The 16,332-nt window shown below is 45.5% G+C and overlaps 1 protein-coding gene across 5 annotated transcripts in view; it reads left to right on the top strand.

The window, feature by feature from the left end:
• The window catches only part of LOC135090606 (uncharacterized), a 239,621-nt gene that overhangs the window by 59,779 nt on the left and 163,510 nt on the right, over window positions 1-16,332 (top strand). For all 5 annotated transcript variants that reach the window (XR_010262055.1, XR_010262056.1, XM_063987514.1 and 2 more), the window contains exon 2: window positions 10,692-10,751. Coding sequence is in view for 3 of the 5 variants with exons in the window: in XM_063987514.1 (XP_063843584.1) it covers window positions 10,692-10,751 (60 nt within the window). In the remaining 2 variants the exon portion in view is untranslated. The remainder of the gene's footprint in view (window positions 1-10,691; window positions 10,752-16,332) is intronic.

Here is a 16,332-nt window from a genome sequence, read left to right as displayed (position 1 = left end):
CAGTAACATATCTGGCGCCCTATTGCAAGGTACCTCACTGAGAGCACTGCAATCAGCGGCCAATGGTGGTAATTAGCAGAGCCATCCAAGAGACCGCTATGATATATACGGATATTACAGGAAGGACACGGCTCGGTTTGCCTCGCTTTGACCTATACCTGAAGGGGCTCAAGGGGCCGCGGACAGCTCGCAGACGCAAGAAGGTCGATGTTTGATGGCGGAAAAATAGAGCATTAATTTTCACACATACCGCAATATACAGCTTTGTACTGCATGTAGAAAAAAAAAAAAAAGACAGTAATCACGTTATTGCAATTATCCTCGTCCTCAGCAGCGTGGGAAGCAGACTGTTTGAGGCAAAAGGTGTTTCCTGCTGTATTGCATCAGCTGGGGTGTAAAATGGCACTAATAACACAACACCTGACGCTAATGGGCCCCTCACCTGAGTAACAGCAGGTGTGGCCATGCATAGGACGCCGCCTTCGGTACTCCTGGCAGCCTGCAAACTGATGCCTGTGGGAGCTGCGGCCGGGGCTGAAGAAGTCGCGGCGTAATGACCGAGGACAGCCTGGGAAGCGGCTTGATTCTACAGGAGGAAAAAAAGGGACGCAGAAAGCTCAGTGCGAAAACAATGCGAGCTGATCACATTGTTAGTTGCGCTGTGGTTGTGTTGATGCTTGATGGGCGGGAGGGCGGCGGGAGGGCAATAGTCGTGGCGTGTTTTTTCTGTTATTATTTCTTTAAGTGGTGATGGCTGTGGTGGTGCGCAGAGGATGTGCAATTAAGGAAGCATTTTTGGAGGGTGGAAGTGAGAATGGTGGTGATGGCGGTGTGATTATTACTATTTCATGGTGGTGTGGTGGTGTGGGAAGACTCGCCCCGTTCAGCCGCATTATTATGTCTAACCAAGAATGTGTTGAAGAATGTGGTTTTATTTTTTTCTCCTAAGAGACACTAGCGTTGTTATGTCTCGTTTTTGTTGCGTTGATAGAAAGTAATGATTAAACTGATGCAGCTAAATGTCATGTTAAATCAAGCGGTAATCTAACAATGATATATTTAGAGTAATCAGATCTCTCCGATGACAAACTCCCTTACCTTTTGTGTCAAAATGTTTCTCTGATCGTCCCCACGACCGCGACACGTTGTCTTCTCCATTACGGTCACCACAAACACCATAATCACCATTACCACCATTACCACATTATTGCTCTCCATTATCATCACCACAAAATACCATCTCTCGTATCACCTCCGTCAAAAGCACCTCCACCACAAACATCACCATCCTCACACTACAGGTCACTACCACCATCACCATCCACCACCACCACCACCACCACCACCACCACCGGGAAATAAGAATCTTCAGCATCATGGAAACAGCGGAGTTTGGAGCTCAAATTTCCAAATTGTTCACGATGGCCACGAACGAACAGGGAACGCGCAGTAATTATCCAACTTGTATGATGTTATTCAGGCTCCTCGCCGCAGTGCCAACCCTCATCCCGCACCGCAAGACAAGTTGGGGCGGCGCGGGCCACCACAGGGACGCGACAGAGACACACCAGAGGGAATCATTACTCTCCTTCTCCCCGCCGTCGCCCTCTTCTCCCCTTCTCCCTTCGCCTCTAAGCGCGATGCCCTCTGAAAAGAACTCGGACAGGAAAATAAATAAAAGTAAAATTCCGTGGCAGGCAGCTGGAGCCATGGATGATTACCTTTGTTCTAAACTTGTGTATACACACGTAATGAGAGGCCGCGCTGCAGAGGTACGATGATGTTACCGCCCGCCCGTCCGGACACCTCCTCCCAGCCGCTCCACGATTTTCCCCTTGTTTTCTTTCGTTTTATTTTTGGTCCATTTAATTAAAAGCCTCTTTGGGTCCTGTTAGGTTGTAATTCTCCCCGGCTTTTTTTCCGAGAGGAACAATGAGTTTCGGAGTAAATTGATCACGAATTTTCTGAGAAACTTTTATGAAGGCATTCTTGTTGCGCACCAAACAAAAACCTCGTTACAAGTACAGGCAAGGCCGTGGAATTGGATCAGACGTATTATTTGGTCAGTCCTCACCATCCCCTCCATCTCTCCTGCTTCCCTCCCCGCCTCCACCCGTCCACTTTCCGCTCACTTCCCATCTTCTCAGACAACTTATGAATCTACGCCCTAAGCAATTACTTCCTTTCTTGCTGCTCGGAATCACGTATCTCCCACCCTTATTAAAGCTTGCCCAATTAATTAAATTTTAAATGACGCTCGCTTGCAATAACAGTGAAACATGTGAGAAAACTGGCCAATAATACCGCCTCATACGTCCAGCCCTCACCACACCTACAAGATATTGCTCTCTTCTCACGGCTTCGATAAACATTAATTAGAGGCAACACTCTCGACGTTATAGCCTCGACGCCGCCCAGGAAATAAGAGTGAGGTAAATCTCCCTCGGCTTACAGGTAGGAAAGGGAGGGACGGAGGGAAGGAAGGGAGGGACAGAAGAAACTAAGGAAGGGAGAGAGGGGAGAGCTTCGAGGTGGGATTCGTAAAGGTGTTTCTCAAAGCAAGAGGTAAAATACGTGTTTTCAGCTTCTTCGTGCACCAGCTGCTCCGCCCGAAACTTCCACACCCTCTTTCTCTTTTTGCGTGAAGGAAAAGCGTTGTAGTGTTAACTCCAATGGCACTTCTGTGACTTAGACTGCCTGTGTAGAAATGAGAATAGATGTAGTGAAGGAGGAGAATGGATACTTACCCATAGGAATGAAGGCAATGGTAGGATATATTTCAGCCTTTGTATTAGCCAGAAAACCTGGCGATAGGGGGGAAATAATGGAATATTGCTCTTATACTGAAGTGGACGCGGTAATGAATAAAGACAGTGTTAAGATAGCATGACGTTTTGAAAGTTTAAATAAGAGCCTTGATACCATATGGAAAATCAGTTAATATGGACATGTGATAAACACTTATCTGTTAATTTAAATGTTTTCATGAGCGAGAGAGTGATGGATGAAGATAATGAAGCTGTACACTGAATGAAAACTCCAAGTAACTGAATGAAAGCCATGATGTTACAAAATTTACATCTGGGAGGGCGTGATGGACTCTTATCCTTGAATTAAGATATAGTAACGGTGTTGAGTCAAGAAAGTGGTGTTGTAGACTGTGTGATGACTCCAGTATTTAAATGTAAGACTTGGTGTAAGATAACATTATAAACAGACAGTGATGAACTCTTAATCTATGAACTGCGATGCTTTAGCAGGTACATTGTTAGTAAATTAAGACATGTGCCGTGTGATGCCTCCAGTACCTGAGTGAAAGCCGCGGTATTGGACAGAAAACTAAGGATGTGTGATGCCCTCGTGCGGAAGTGAAGGAAGTGAAGTGAGATCCGTACGGGTGGAAAATTAGTGTTCCAGAAGAGGAGTCAGAGCTGTCAGGAGGAGCTCTGAGGGTCAAGGTGGTGTGGCGGAAGAAACTTGGCATAAGGAACGTAATTTTTTTTTCTCCGCCCTTCTCCAGACGAACACTCGGAAACACTAGAGGCAGCGAGGCTCGAAATGGTGTAATTACCTAAAATATAAATGTGTAGCAGACACCCTCCCCCTCCCCCCTCCCCCCCTCTCCGGACTTCTGCAGCTTTCTTCTTTGAACTCTGTGGACTAGAATGAATTCACGCATTACCCGGCTTAAGATATGACATATGAATGCGAAGAAGCTCTTTGTTTTATACCAATTATCTAAAGTGCATCTGAACGTGAATGTGTGTGAGGCGAGGAGTGCGCGGGTGGGGGTATTGGTGGTGGTGGTGGTGGTGGAGGAGGTAGTGGTGGCGAGGATAGCAGGGAGGAGGGGACAACCAGAGAGACAGAGAGAGAGAGAGAGAGAGAGAGAGAGAGAGAGAGAGAGAGAGAGAGAGAGAGAGAGAGAGAGAGAATCTAAAACTCTAGTATCTGTGTGTGTGTGTGTGTGTGTGTGTGTGTGTGTGTGTGTGTGTGTGTGTGTGTGTGTGTGTGTTAGGAAAGCTTTCACTCTGCTTCATTGACTAAGTGAAATACTTGCACCGGTACACAATAACCTACAGTGACTCACCACTCAGTCACACACACACACACACACACACACACACACACACACACACACACACACACACACACACACACACACACACACACACACACACACACACACACACACACACACACGCAAACAAGACACTGCATACACATTTCATTCTGCTCCCTAAAAGTCTTGATGTTAAAACTCTTATTCAGCTACCTATCCATCCATCCATTCATCCATCCATCCTTATACCTGCCGGAATCAAATACTTATGTTATATCTATCTATCCACCCCATACACCCATCTATCATATATCTTTACATGTTAGTCTATCTGCCGTATGTCTGGCTATCCACACATTCATCTTTTTATATAAACTTACTTATCTCTTATATTTTTCTGCTATTTTTTTTTGTTTCTGTTCTGCATGACCCCTAATCCTCATTCAAGACTCTTAGGGACAAACCATCTACTGTAAACAAGATTATTTTACTAAGATGGCCTTCACTTTAATTTTACATGTTAGGGAGATAGAGGCACACACAGTCACACAGACACACACACACACACACAGCAACATTAGATATCACTTAGGTACACATGTAGACATCCCTAGCAACGCACGGCAGCGACACGGAGTCCATAAGGTTCACATCCTCAGATTCCTTGCAAGTCGAAGTTTTTTTTAGGTTTTATGAGGGAGAATTCGATACCCAGTAAGAGAAAACAGGCAGTAATTTTCTTGAACGACGCCAAATGGAGAAAAATACATGCTTCACCTTATAACCTATCCGAGCAGCTTTCGGGGCCAAGGATTCGCAAACCGTCACCTCCGTGCCCTCTCAAGCCTCCGCCGGGACGAAGAACTAAGAACACGGACGAAGAGTTTCGGGAAGCGCGGCGCGACAAGATCAGAAAACAATTGGGCTGATCCAGTCAAAATGAAACAATTTGCTCTTGTCCTCCGTCTCTCACTGTAATGTGTTATCTGGCGCATGCCGGGAGTCTTCTCTTACACACAAATATCCTCGTAAAGGTTTGTAGCAAGTGTTTGTTACTCGCTGCCTCCTCTGACGTGGCGTCGCCCCTATCTTGTCAACACCGGCCATTATCTTTGCCATTCTGCTATCGAGGTGGAGTGCATTTTTCCATTATACTCGGTCGTCGTGCATTATTCCCGCTGATTATGATTTTGTGCACCTCCTCCTGTAGAGTGGAAGGGGAGGCGACTGGGTTTTCACTTTAATATTCTTAATGGGAAGCGTAACCCTCGTGGCAAACTAATAGTGGCGTTCTGGATTGCTGCTTGACTGAGCACGGCGACGCGAGTGTGTTTTTATGTCCAACATCTCGCGAGTCGCTATTTTAATGGCACTGAGCCGCCGGGGTTGCGGAGGAGCGCGTCAACCTAAGTAAATAAGGAATGAGCGCGTGATGGTGACGGCAAATGAAGGTGAAAATTATGGTGCAGCGTGGAAGTGGTGGATGGTGATGGAAGAGGAAGAGGAAGAGGAGGAGGAGGAGTAGGAAGAAGTGGTGGTGGTGGTAACATCAAGCCACTACTGTCGAGGCAGTGGCGGAGGTCGGACATGACTGGTGGTTCACTTTTAAACAAACACGGTTGGAGGAACTTAATTAAGACGTGCACAGACTACATTTTTTTGCCACTCTCCTCCTCCTCCTCCTCCTCCTCCTCCTCCTCCTCCTCCTCCTCCTCCTCCTCCTCCTCCTCCTCCTCCTCCTCCTCCTCCTCCCGTACTCTTTTCTCCACCTTACTTGTCTTTAAGTAACCAGTATGGATGTGTGGTGTGAAGGGCGGCGCGTGGAAGGCTCCGCTGCCCACAAAAGGCTGAGACAGATAGCGGCGTTTATCTTGCCTTCAAATCCAAAGCAGGAATCGAGAAGGAAGGAAGGATAAGCTGAGTAGAGAAGTCGATCTTAAGAGAGAGAGAGAGAGAGAGAGAGAGAGAGAGAGAGAGAGAGAGAGAGAGAGAGAGAGAGAGAGAGAGAGAGAGAGAGAGAGAGAGAGAGAGAGAGAGAGGCCGGGTAAGAGAAAATTGGCATGCATTTCGAGATCACGTTAGAAAGAGGAAATTGTTATGCAGATATTGTGTGTGTGTGTGTGTGTGTGTGTGTGTGTGTGTGTGTGTGTGTGTGTGTGTGTGTGTGTGTGTGAATGAAATGCATGAAATGAATGAATGATACCAATGATCTTTGTAACATTTCTTTTATTCCCATTGTATCTCCTTTGTTAAAACACTCCTTGTAAAACTATTGACAAAGGCTTAGGGCGAGTTAGTGCGTCGCCTCGTCACGGAGAACACGCCGCGTCACTCTTGCTTTGTTCAGATTGCTGCTGGCGTTTTGTCCAATTCCTGGAAGTGTCTTTTTTGACGTTCCTCGCCGTGATTAGGTTATTGTTCACTGTGTCATCTTTGATTGTCTTCAGCGCGCCGTCGGTCACTGCACTCCCAAGAATATGCCACTTACATCCGTCCACCTCTTGCCACTCCGTCAGGTACATGATATCCACCTTTTTGATCCACATTTTTTTTTTTTGCTCTTTTTTGGTTAACATATTGCGTTTTGTTCATATTAGGTAATTGATTTGTTTCCATTTAATAAGTGAGATAAGATTAATAGAAATGTCGTTTGTATGTCTTTTCAAGGTGAGAGAGTAATGGAGGGCAAATTGTGGCTGTTTCTTGTCTTCCTGTTAAAATGTATGCTTTGTTACTATTTGTTCTGCAGTCTCCATTCTTTTTCGTGATGGCTGAGTGATATAGTTTGTTTTGGAGACTCTTACTTTAGTTTCTAGTCTCTTCTTCATGGATGAGTGATATAGTACGTGATGCATTTCTTTGGTCATCATCAGTCATCATCAGCATCAGCCTATGAGTGCACTGCAGAACCTAAGCCACCCAACCATATCATTTCCTCAATTGAATGTTCATCTGTTAAAAGGCTTTATTCTATTTGACTTTTTATTCCTCATTCACTCTTACATTCTTGTTACGAATACTAAACTGTCATTTTAATTGTCTACCTTTCCTTTTTTGGTCAGTAACTCTGCATCACTTCCCAGTATTTATAGCAGTCTTACACTTTACACCCTCCCCCCTTTACCGGTCACACTGGCGCACGTCACAACGCCTACACTAGCCACCTACACATCATGTCCATCGGTAAGGGAATAAAGGGTCGATCAAGATTATTTGACTTTTTAGCTCCACGTGTCACCTCTTACTTCAATTACCAGCGACAAATGAGCAGAAGCATCAGGAGGAAAAAGTATCACAAGTAGGGAGAGAGAGAGAGAGAGAGAGAGAGAGAGAGAGAGAGAGAGAGAGAGAGAGAGAGAGAGAGAGAGCACACCAGCAAAAAAGCTAGACGGACAGACGAGCTCAGGCAGAAACAGACATAGATTTTTCTTTTACCTTCTATTTAAGTTAATTTCTTTTTCCTCTCCACCATTCAATCTTTTAAGAAAACCACTTGCTCGCATCTCACCCACATGACATCGTTCTTAAAGCGAAATTTGATCCTTGCTTGTGGCGCCAGAAAAAAAGAAAAGAAAAAAGAAAGAAAAATAGTGTTCTGCTTTATGTCCTATTTTTCCTACTAAGTCTTCTTCCTATTACGTGGGCGTTGATGGGGCGGAGGGGAGCGTTCGGGAATAGCTGTTGATGAAGGCGGATAATTAAAGTGGCCGCGATTACGTTGTTTTAGTTAAGGGCGCCCAGAAGAGATGGTGTTTACTTGTTTATTCATTTTGGACCCCGAGATGAACGCCCAACACAAACAGAGTAGACAAACGATACCTCATTAAACCCTCCTCTCTTACCCTCTCTCTCTCTCTCTCTCTCTCTCTCTCTCTCTCTCTCTCTCTCTCTCTCTCTCTCTCTCTCTCTCTCTCTCTCTCTCTCTCGTTACTAATATCTTATGGCACTAAATTTTGCTGCTGTTCTGTGCTGTAGTTTTTGCGTGCTTTATAGAGGCTGAAGGTAAGTATATATATGTGTGTTGGAACAAATTTAATTAAGCGGGGGTGAGGTTAGGTCTGTGAGGCTTTTTCGTGTGTGTTCCCCTGAAAAATACGGGCTCATAATGGAGGAAATAAACATAATACAATAGAAAGCTGTCCCTAATACGCGAATATATGTGTACGTAGTGTGTGTGTGTGTGTGTGTGTGTGTGTGTGTGTGTGTGTGTGTGTGAGAGAGAGAGAGAGAGAGAGAGAGAGAGAGAGAGAGAGAGAGAGAGAGAGAGAGAGAGAGAAGGGTGACTAGTGGCAGCAGGAGTACAAGGGAGAGTTGCTGCAAGAGAGAAAGAGAAGAGAGAGAGAGAGAGAGAGAGAGAGAGAGAGAGAGAGAGAGAGAGAGAGAGAGAGAGAGAGAGAGAGAGAGAGAGAGGGACGCGCCGGGAGAAGGAGGCAGGTGGGGGGAAGGTCGCATTACGAGGTGGTGGCTGTGTCTGTTGGGCCGCGACTCTCTCTGCCTCTAATTGGGTGACTCAATGAATACTTCAAGACGTGCTGCGGGAGGAGGGGACGGGGCGTGTACGAGGGGCGCGGTGGCCTCCCTGTCTGCCTCTCTCGGGAGTCTTGTTTTGGGGTCCAGGAGAAAAGTAAGAACTAGTAAGATCTCCCTAATGAATTACCTGTTAGTATTTCCCTTCATGTGTGCCAGTTGGAACAGGTAAGTGCAGGTATTTTTAGCCCGAAGCGATAACAGGTGTTGATTAATATTAGCCGGGGAGATAAGAGTCTCTATTCCGTGTTGATAAAACCTTCCTGAGTCGAGAACCCAAACAGGGAAGCCCTTTGATGCCTCTGTACAACTAATTAATACCTATGCTCAGACCTCCCCTTGTTCCTCTTACCTCTCCCTTACTCTCTCTCCCTTACTCTCCCTCGCTTCCCGCTCCTTCTCAGTCCCTCTCTCTCTCCCTCTCTCTCTCCCTCCCTCCAGGTGCTTTTAGCTCAACACTAACACTCCTTCAGTAGGACAAAAATGGCAGTTAGTTCCTCTCTCCCGCCGCGGACACGGATCTCAAAGGTGGTGCCGCTGGTGGGGGAGAAATGCCCGACTAATGACCGTGTTGGCAGGTGTGGTCTTGCTGCGCCCCTCGCCTTTTTGTCCATCAGGCACCCGCGCGCGCACACATACATACACACACACGTAAAAAAAGAAGAAAGGTAAAAGGAAGAGAAAAAAACTGCACGCACTAACTACTTAACACAGCCACCGTGCCATCCCACAGACACACACACACACACGCACATACACACACACACACGAATGTAAAGGTGCTCTGGAGGTGAAGGGATTATCCATGCATGTCTAACTCTACCTGATGCTAAGGAATTGCTGATGGAAATAGATGGAATAACGTAATGCTAATGTATGGGGGAATCACGTGGCACTGGGCTGTTGGTGTGGCAATCTGCAGCCTCCGTGTAGTAAATCATAGAGGGTTACATTCACCAGATTTACGTTCATAAGTGAAACATAACTCAGGAGTCTTTAAATCTTTGGATTCTCTCCCTTATTATTTATGGTCACGGCTGGCGAAGGTTGTCTATACCCGGACCCACTCCTCCCACGCCAAGAAGAGATGGAGGGAGGGAAAAAAAGCATGAAACTCCTGTTCTCTCTCTCTCTCTCTCTCTCTCTCTCTCTCTCTCTCTCTCTCTCTCTCTCTCTCTCTCTCTCTCTCTCTCTCTCTCTCTCTCTCTCTCTCTCTCTCTCTCTCTCTCTCTCTCTTTCACACCACACTTTCGTCAACTCAATATGCACTTTCACCTTTCACTTTCTTTTACGCTGCGTGTGAAAAAGGTAATCTCATTTTCTACCCTATCCATTTTAAATTTGGTTTCTAACAAGTGAAGTATTACGCACTGGGATACAGCCACTGCTTCGGGAAAGGCATTCATCATCAAAAGTTTTATGCCACATTTTGCATAACCACCTCCCTCCGCACTCCGCCTCTTCCTCTGCTTTTGAGCTTCTGCCAGACAAAAGCTTCGCTGCCTTTCATCTCAGTCTCACGCACACCTGAAACACAAATTTCCTTTCCGAAAAATGTAGTTTCCATGCACTTATTACCTTCATTTATCTCTCTCCTACCCAGAAAAAGGTGTCAGGAGGCGTTTGTGTTTGTTTGTGTATGGTGAAAGAGAGAGAGAGAGAGAGAGAGAGAGAGAGAGAGAGAGAGAGAGAGAGAGAGAGAGAGAGAGAGAGAGGGAGGGAGAGAGAGAGAGCATAAGGCACCATGTGTATTTACGTGAATTTATATCTCTATTTATATACACACACTTTGTTTTTCTTTTCAGCGGCGTTAATAGCTCACCATTAAAGCAACAAACAGCTTACCAATGCCAAACAAATTATGTATATATGTACATTATTTACCTGCCGTTTTAATCGAAGAGCTGCTCGTATGTAAACATTTTGATAAATGCTCTTGCGCTGAGGATAGATGTATTTTTCATAAGTATTATTTCCAAACAAAGCAGAATCAACTTCAGGCGCAGGAAGTTGATGAAACATTGCACGTCCGGTTGGAGGGACACGCCGCCGGTGCCGAGGCCCGAGAACCAATAACGAAAACTGTATTCTTCTATTTCAGGGCGAGAGGGGAGGAGCGGCGCCACCGTGGCCTCCGTCAGCGCCAGGAACCTCAGCGATGGTAAGTAAACACCCGACGGAGCGTGAGTGAGGCGGCGAGGGGAGGCTGAAGAGGCTGACCCGAGACTCATCTCCCCGGCGGAGGAAATGACTGTTTTCCAGGCCGCGGAAGGCGAGTCTGGCTGGTGACACGGCCATTTCCGTCTGCCTGGTGATGGGGATCGCAGGCTAGAGCTTCCCCTCCTCCCCTCTTCCTTCCCCTCTCTCTCTCTCTCTCTCTCTCTCTTTCTCTCTCTCCCGCTCTCCCACACCCTTCCCTATAGCCAAGCGGTGCCGGTGAAAAGAAAATGTGATTTGCAGGACATTGTCAAACTGCAGAATTTACTACCATGCATCTATTTATTATTGCGTAAGAGGGAACCTTTTATTATATTTAATGCTATCAGCTCTCGTATAGACACATTTAGTCCCGTCCTCCTTTCCTTTTTACTCCCCCGTCCGTAAACACACTCCCCACATTTTCCCAGCACCGGTCTTCTCCCCAACTTCACATATGCCTCCTCTCCCTTGTTGCTATCCCTCCCCGCCGCAGTCTCCCCGCCCTGCAAAAACACCTCGCCAACAACGGTGACACATTTATAATCGTCTTACTTACATAAAAGTCGTCCAGGTTGGTAATAAAAATAAGCAGCGGTGTGAAAGAAAGTCCAACACAGACCCTGACTTGCAGCTTGTACGATTCGTGTATTCTTGGAGAGATTTAAACTCTAAATGAAACGAAAGAGACTATAAGAGAGAGAGAGAGAGAGAGAGAGAGAGAGAGAGAGAGAGAGAGAGAGAGAGAGAGAGAGAGAGAGAGAGAGGTTCAGCAATCTCATATCCCCAATAATAAAGCAACTGACACTTAATGGCAAGATCGTGTCTGTTTCATATTCTGTGCTCTCCTAACTTTCATTTGACAGAGTTTATGGACTTTATTTTCTTCTTTTCCTCCTTCTCCTCCTCCTCTTCCTCCGCCATCTCCTCCTCCTCCCAAACTTCTTTTTTTTTCCCCTTCGTTTATCAGTATTTTTTTTTCCCCGCTGCGGTGTTTCATATGCACCATCAGTCATTCATTTCTTCGTCTCCTTATCGATGTAATCTCTGAGATGACTCCAAAGACTCCGACTGTTTTAATGTTTCTGTCGGTGATGATGACGAAAGGTGGATATTGCTCTCTCACTCTCTCTCTCTCTCTCTCTCTCTCTCTCTCTCTCTCTCTCTCTCTCTCTCTCTCTCTCTCTCTCTCTCTCTCTCTCTCTCTCTCTCTCTCTCTCGCTCGCTCTCGCTCTTCATTTCCGCGCAAGTTATTTATACAATTCAGCAAAGAGAGGGAGGGACGGAGGGAAGGAAGAAAGGAAGGATTGAGGAGAGACTGTTATGGAGGGAAATTTGGAGGAGTGCTTGTCACTTGAAACTAAAACAAGACGCTGATTCATTTAGAAGGACGTGTGTGTGTGTGTGTGTGTGTGTGTGTGTGTGTGTGTGTGTGTGTGTGTGTGTGTGTGTGTGTGTGTGTGTGTGTGTGTGGGTGATGCTGCCTAACTTTGGGTGTTGAAAGTATCTGTGGATGTTGAAAGTAGAAGTCCCGAAGTAATATAAAAATCATCTAGACTATGTTTGTAATTTTGATCCCCACATGACTGAAGGGATATTGGTCTGTTGGAGTTAGTACAGAGGAGAATGTCTAGAAGTGATCAAAGAAATGCGCTATATTCGTTATGAGATTAAAGCGTTTGGATTTATATATATTAGAGAGGCGTGGATTAAGAGATATACAATAGAGGCCTTTCAGTGGCATGAGGGATGTAACAAGTGTGATACAGACAAAATCCTGGAGGTTAATAATCATAATAGAAATAAATCCGTGGTGGAAGGACTGGAATAGATTTGGTGATCATATAGGTGGTGACGAGCCAATAGGAAGCCTTCAAAGAATCACATCTTCATAATCAACACAACCATTAACAACAACAACACTTCCTTCACACACACACACACACACACACACACACACACACACACACACACACACACACACACACACACACACACACACACACACACACACACACACACACACACACACACACACACATCACTACCACCACCACCACTACCTCTGCCAGATACCGCCCATGCCAGCCCCACATTCCCCGCCTACCGCCCACCCCACCCACTCAATTAGAGACCTTTCACTGCTCCCTGGTAAGTGTTTGCAGTGGGGTTGTCCCGTGTTGACCTAAGATAAAGGACCTTTTACACTCACTGTCCTGGGCAAACAGAAGCCCTTCCACGAGTGTGAACCAACTTAATAGTAGGTATTAACGCTCTAAACAATGCCCGCTCCCAGCTCAAGACTGGACAAACATGCATTAGCCAGGTCTCCTCCTCGTCCTCCTCCTTGTCCCTCTCTCCCCTTCTCAGACACAGGAGGCGGAGTCTGGGTGTGATAAATATTGTTGTTTTTATACCTCCCCTGGTCCCTTATCGGCCGTCTAATGCAGGCAAGCTATTAAGGCATAATTAAGGCCAATTTTGGACTTTTTACACTTGGTTACACTGAACGCTAGGTGTGAAAATCGCCGTTTACTGTGCCCGGGAATATTACGTGTGCTGGGTGTGGAGTGCTAAGTGTCCCGGTACTGCCGCGGGGGATGGGGGTCCGGGGGGGCTGGAGGTACCTGGGAGGGTGGTGGAGGTGAGGGGGCGCTTCGTAAAGGTGCTTGGGAAGGATGTGAGACGTGTAAGACTGGATATGAAGGCGAAGGTGCAGAGGTAAGAGTAAGGGAGTATTGTAATAAGAGTGTGGGTATTTGAGTGGGTGTGTGGGTCAGTAAGGGAGCAATTCAGGCAGGATGTGGTTATAATAATGGATGTAGAAATTAATAAAGAGGTATTTTGGTTAAATTCTTCAGTGTAAGTGTCGATGTTAAGGACTGAAGAGGTATTAGGAGAAAGATATGGGTTGTAGAAATATAGTGTGCTCTTGTGGTGAACTAGGGGCAGGTGACAGGCTGTGGAGTGTCATGGGTTAGGGCTGTGAGTGCTTGGGTTAGGGTGAGTATGAGGGTGTGGGGTATTTGGGGGAAAGTGTAGTGTGCTCGTGGTCAGCTAAGGGCACATGTACGGGTGTGTTATGGGTGTATGGGTGTGATGCACTCATGGGCTGGGGGTCTGAGTGCTTGGGAGAGTGCGAGTGTGAGTGTGAGGGTGTCGCTGGAGAGAACATTCACTGCACCGCTGGGAACAAGTCGTGCATCCTGAAGGCGCCTCGATACGCCAACCGTTCTAATGTTCATGTTCAGAGGAGGCGAGATCGAAAATCTGCATCTCACATTTTTTTCTCTTTTTTTTTCTTTTTACCGGGAAGACCGGCCAAGGGTACAAAAAAAAAATAAAAATAAAAATAAAAATAAAAAGTCTGCTTACAATGTGCTGCCTCCCTCCACTCCCCTCCCCCGAAAAAAAAAAAAGAACCAGGAGAGTCAGCCAGTTTAATTTTTGAAGTGCCTTGATGCTCCTCTTTTGAAATAGTCTGTTTTTAACTCTATATTTTCTTATATTTACGAGCACTAATAAGGCACAAAGTGGCATCTTGCAGTTACAGTTATGGTCTTAATGTATTTGAGTGCTTGCACTGACAAATAAAAAACAAAAGAATCGTATTATCGCAATTTCTTATCAAAGGTATATTTTCTTAGAGTTAAGACCACTTCTGAGAATTTCCTGGACGTCAAAAGACTAAGTATTAATGTGTTTGACAGCTTTAGTAGATATGCTTTTATAAAATCCTTATTATCTCATTACCGAGGCGTGAGATAAGAAATTTTCATACATCATACAGTAGATATTAACTTATTTGAATGGTGAAATTTGTCAATTAAAAGGTGTATCATTCGTATTATCCCATGGGCGTTAGAAATCTCAGAGCTGAATCATTGTATGAATAAAATAACACAAGAAAATAACACTTTGGGCTCATGACACAAATACCAGAGAGGAGGAGGAAGCTGCAGCATCACCCCTTCGTCAGGAGAGTGGAGGAGGGCGGGGCGGTGCAGGAGGCTGAGGGCAAGACATAGAGGCGTTTTAATAAGCGTGTTATCAGAGAACACAAACAGATAACTACTCAGAAGGAGGCAGGGAAGGGATGGAGGGGGATAAAACTAGTCTCTGCCATTTGCCACGTAAGCCCACAGTAAACACGAGAAGGTGTAAACACGCATTAGGCGCGCCCCACCTCCTAGTCACGTACATACACGTACACACTAACCCCCTACACACACACACACACACACACACACACACACACACACACGGGCACGCACACTGCATACTTGCCACATCACAGCAGAATGATATCAAATCGTTCAATTGCTCAAGTTTTTGTGATACAATTTGCCATCAATTTGTGGTCAAGGTGGAGCATTTTCTAATCTTCACGTCATTTTATTTTATTTTTATTAAGTACGAGTTCGTTCTTTGCTTCACACATGTGGTTTCTCTCTCTCTCTCTCTCTCTCTCTCTCTCTCTCTCTCTCTCTCTCTCTCTCTCTCTCTCTCTCTCTCTCTCTCTCTCTCTCTCTCTCTCTCTCTCTCTCTCTCTCTCTCTCTCTCTTATACACATCATTCTCTCCTCCTTTATCCGTCATAACAAACACCTTTCTTTATTCCTCTTTTCTGCTCCTTCTCCTCCTTCTTTCCTTTTCCTGTGTTACTTCCTTCATTGCCTAACCACCTTCTTACCTCATACTTACTTTCCACCCTTCCTTTTCTGCCCCTCCTCCCCCTCCTCCTCTTCCTTTCCCTTTCCTGGGTTAGTTCCTTCACCACCTAACCTTCCTTTTACCTTTCCTTTATTTCCTCCATTGCCTCTAACATCCCGTTCCTTTTCCCTCTCATCCCTCCCTTCCGCTCCCATCCACTCCCTTCTCATATCACCTCCTAGCCATGTCGGGCGTAGTTTATTTATACATTTGCACCTGTCAGAACCACGGGAGAAGGGTAGGTAGAAGGAAATTGGTGTAGAGGTGCTAAGAGAGTGCCGCGCTCAGCTGAAGGTTCCTCTCCCGCCACCTCGAGCTTCAAACTCTTGTAATTCACGATAGAAGGTGAGATTCTCCCGTGATGAATTGATGCCCTGTGGGAGGATGTTTTTTCTCCCCCGACGCCTCTTTTTTACGAGCGAGTGAAGAGGGAGCGGACAAAGATAAACAGGAGTGTGCATACGAATATATTAAGTCCGAATTTGTGGCTTGTTTGCAAAGACAATAATTTTGGCCTAGTACAAGAGTGTTTGCTTTAACTTTTGTGCTCCGTGTTTAATTCTTTTTCCTTCTTTCTCATTTCTCTCTCTCTCTCTCTCTCTCTCTCTCTCTCTCTCTCTCTCTCTCTCTCTCTCTCTCTCTCTCTCTCTCTCTCTCTCTCTCTCTCTCTCAAGTTATGCAAAAATCTTAAGAAAATATGAATGAAAACATGGCTATTTATATTATTAAGATTTATATTCCTGAGAGATCTTGTAAATAGAGTTTATATAAACAACATAATCGCTTCTTTCAGCAGTAATACTAAAGATGATAACAATAATGCGAATAAGAAAA

The sequence above is a fragment of the Scylla paramamosain genome, chromosome 35, assembly GCF_035594125.1.
Source record: "Scylla paramamosain isolate STU-SP2022 chromosome 35, ASM3559412v1, whole genome shotgun sequence".
Classification (NCBI taxonomy): domain Eukaryota; kingdom Metazoa; phylum Arthropoda; class Malacostraca; order Decapoda; family Portunidae; genus Scylla; species Scylla paramamosain.
This window is presented reverse-complemented; position numbering and strand designations above follow the sequence as displayed.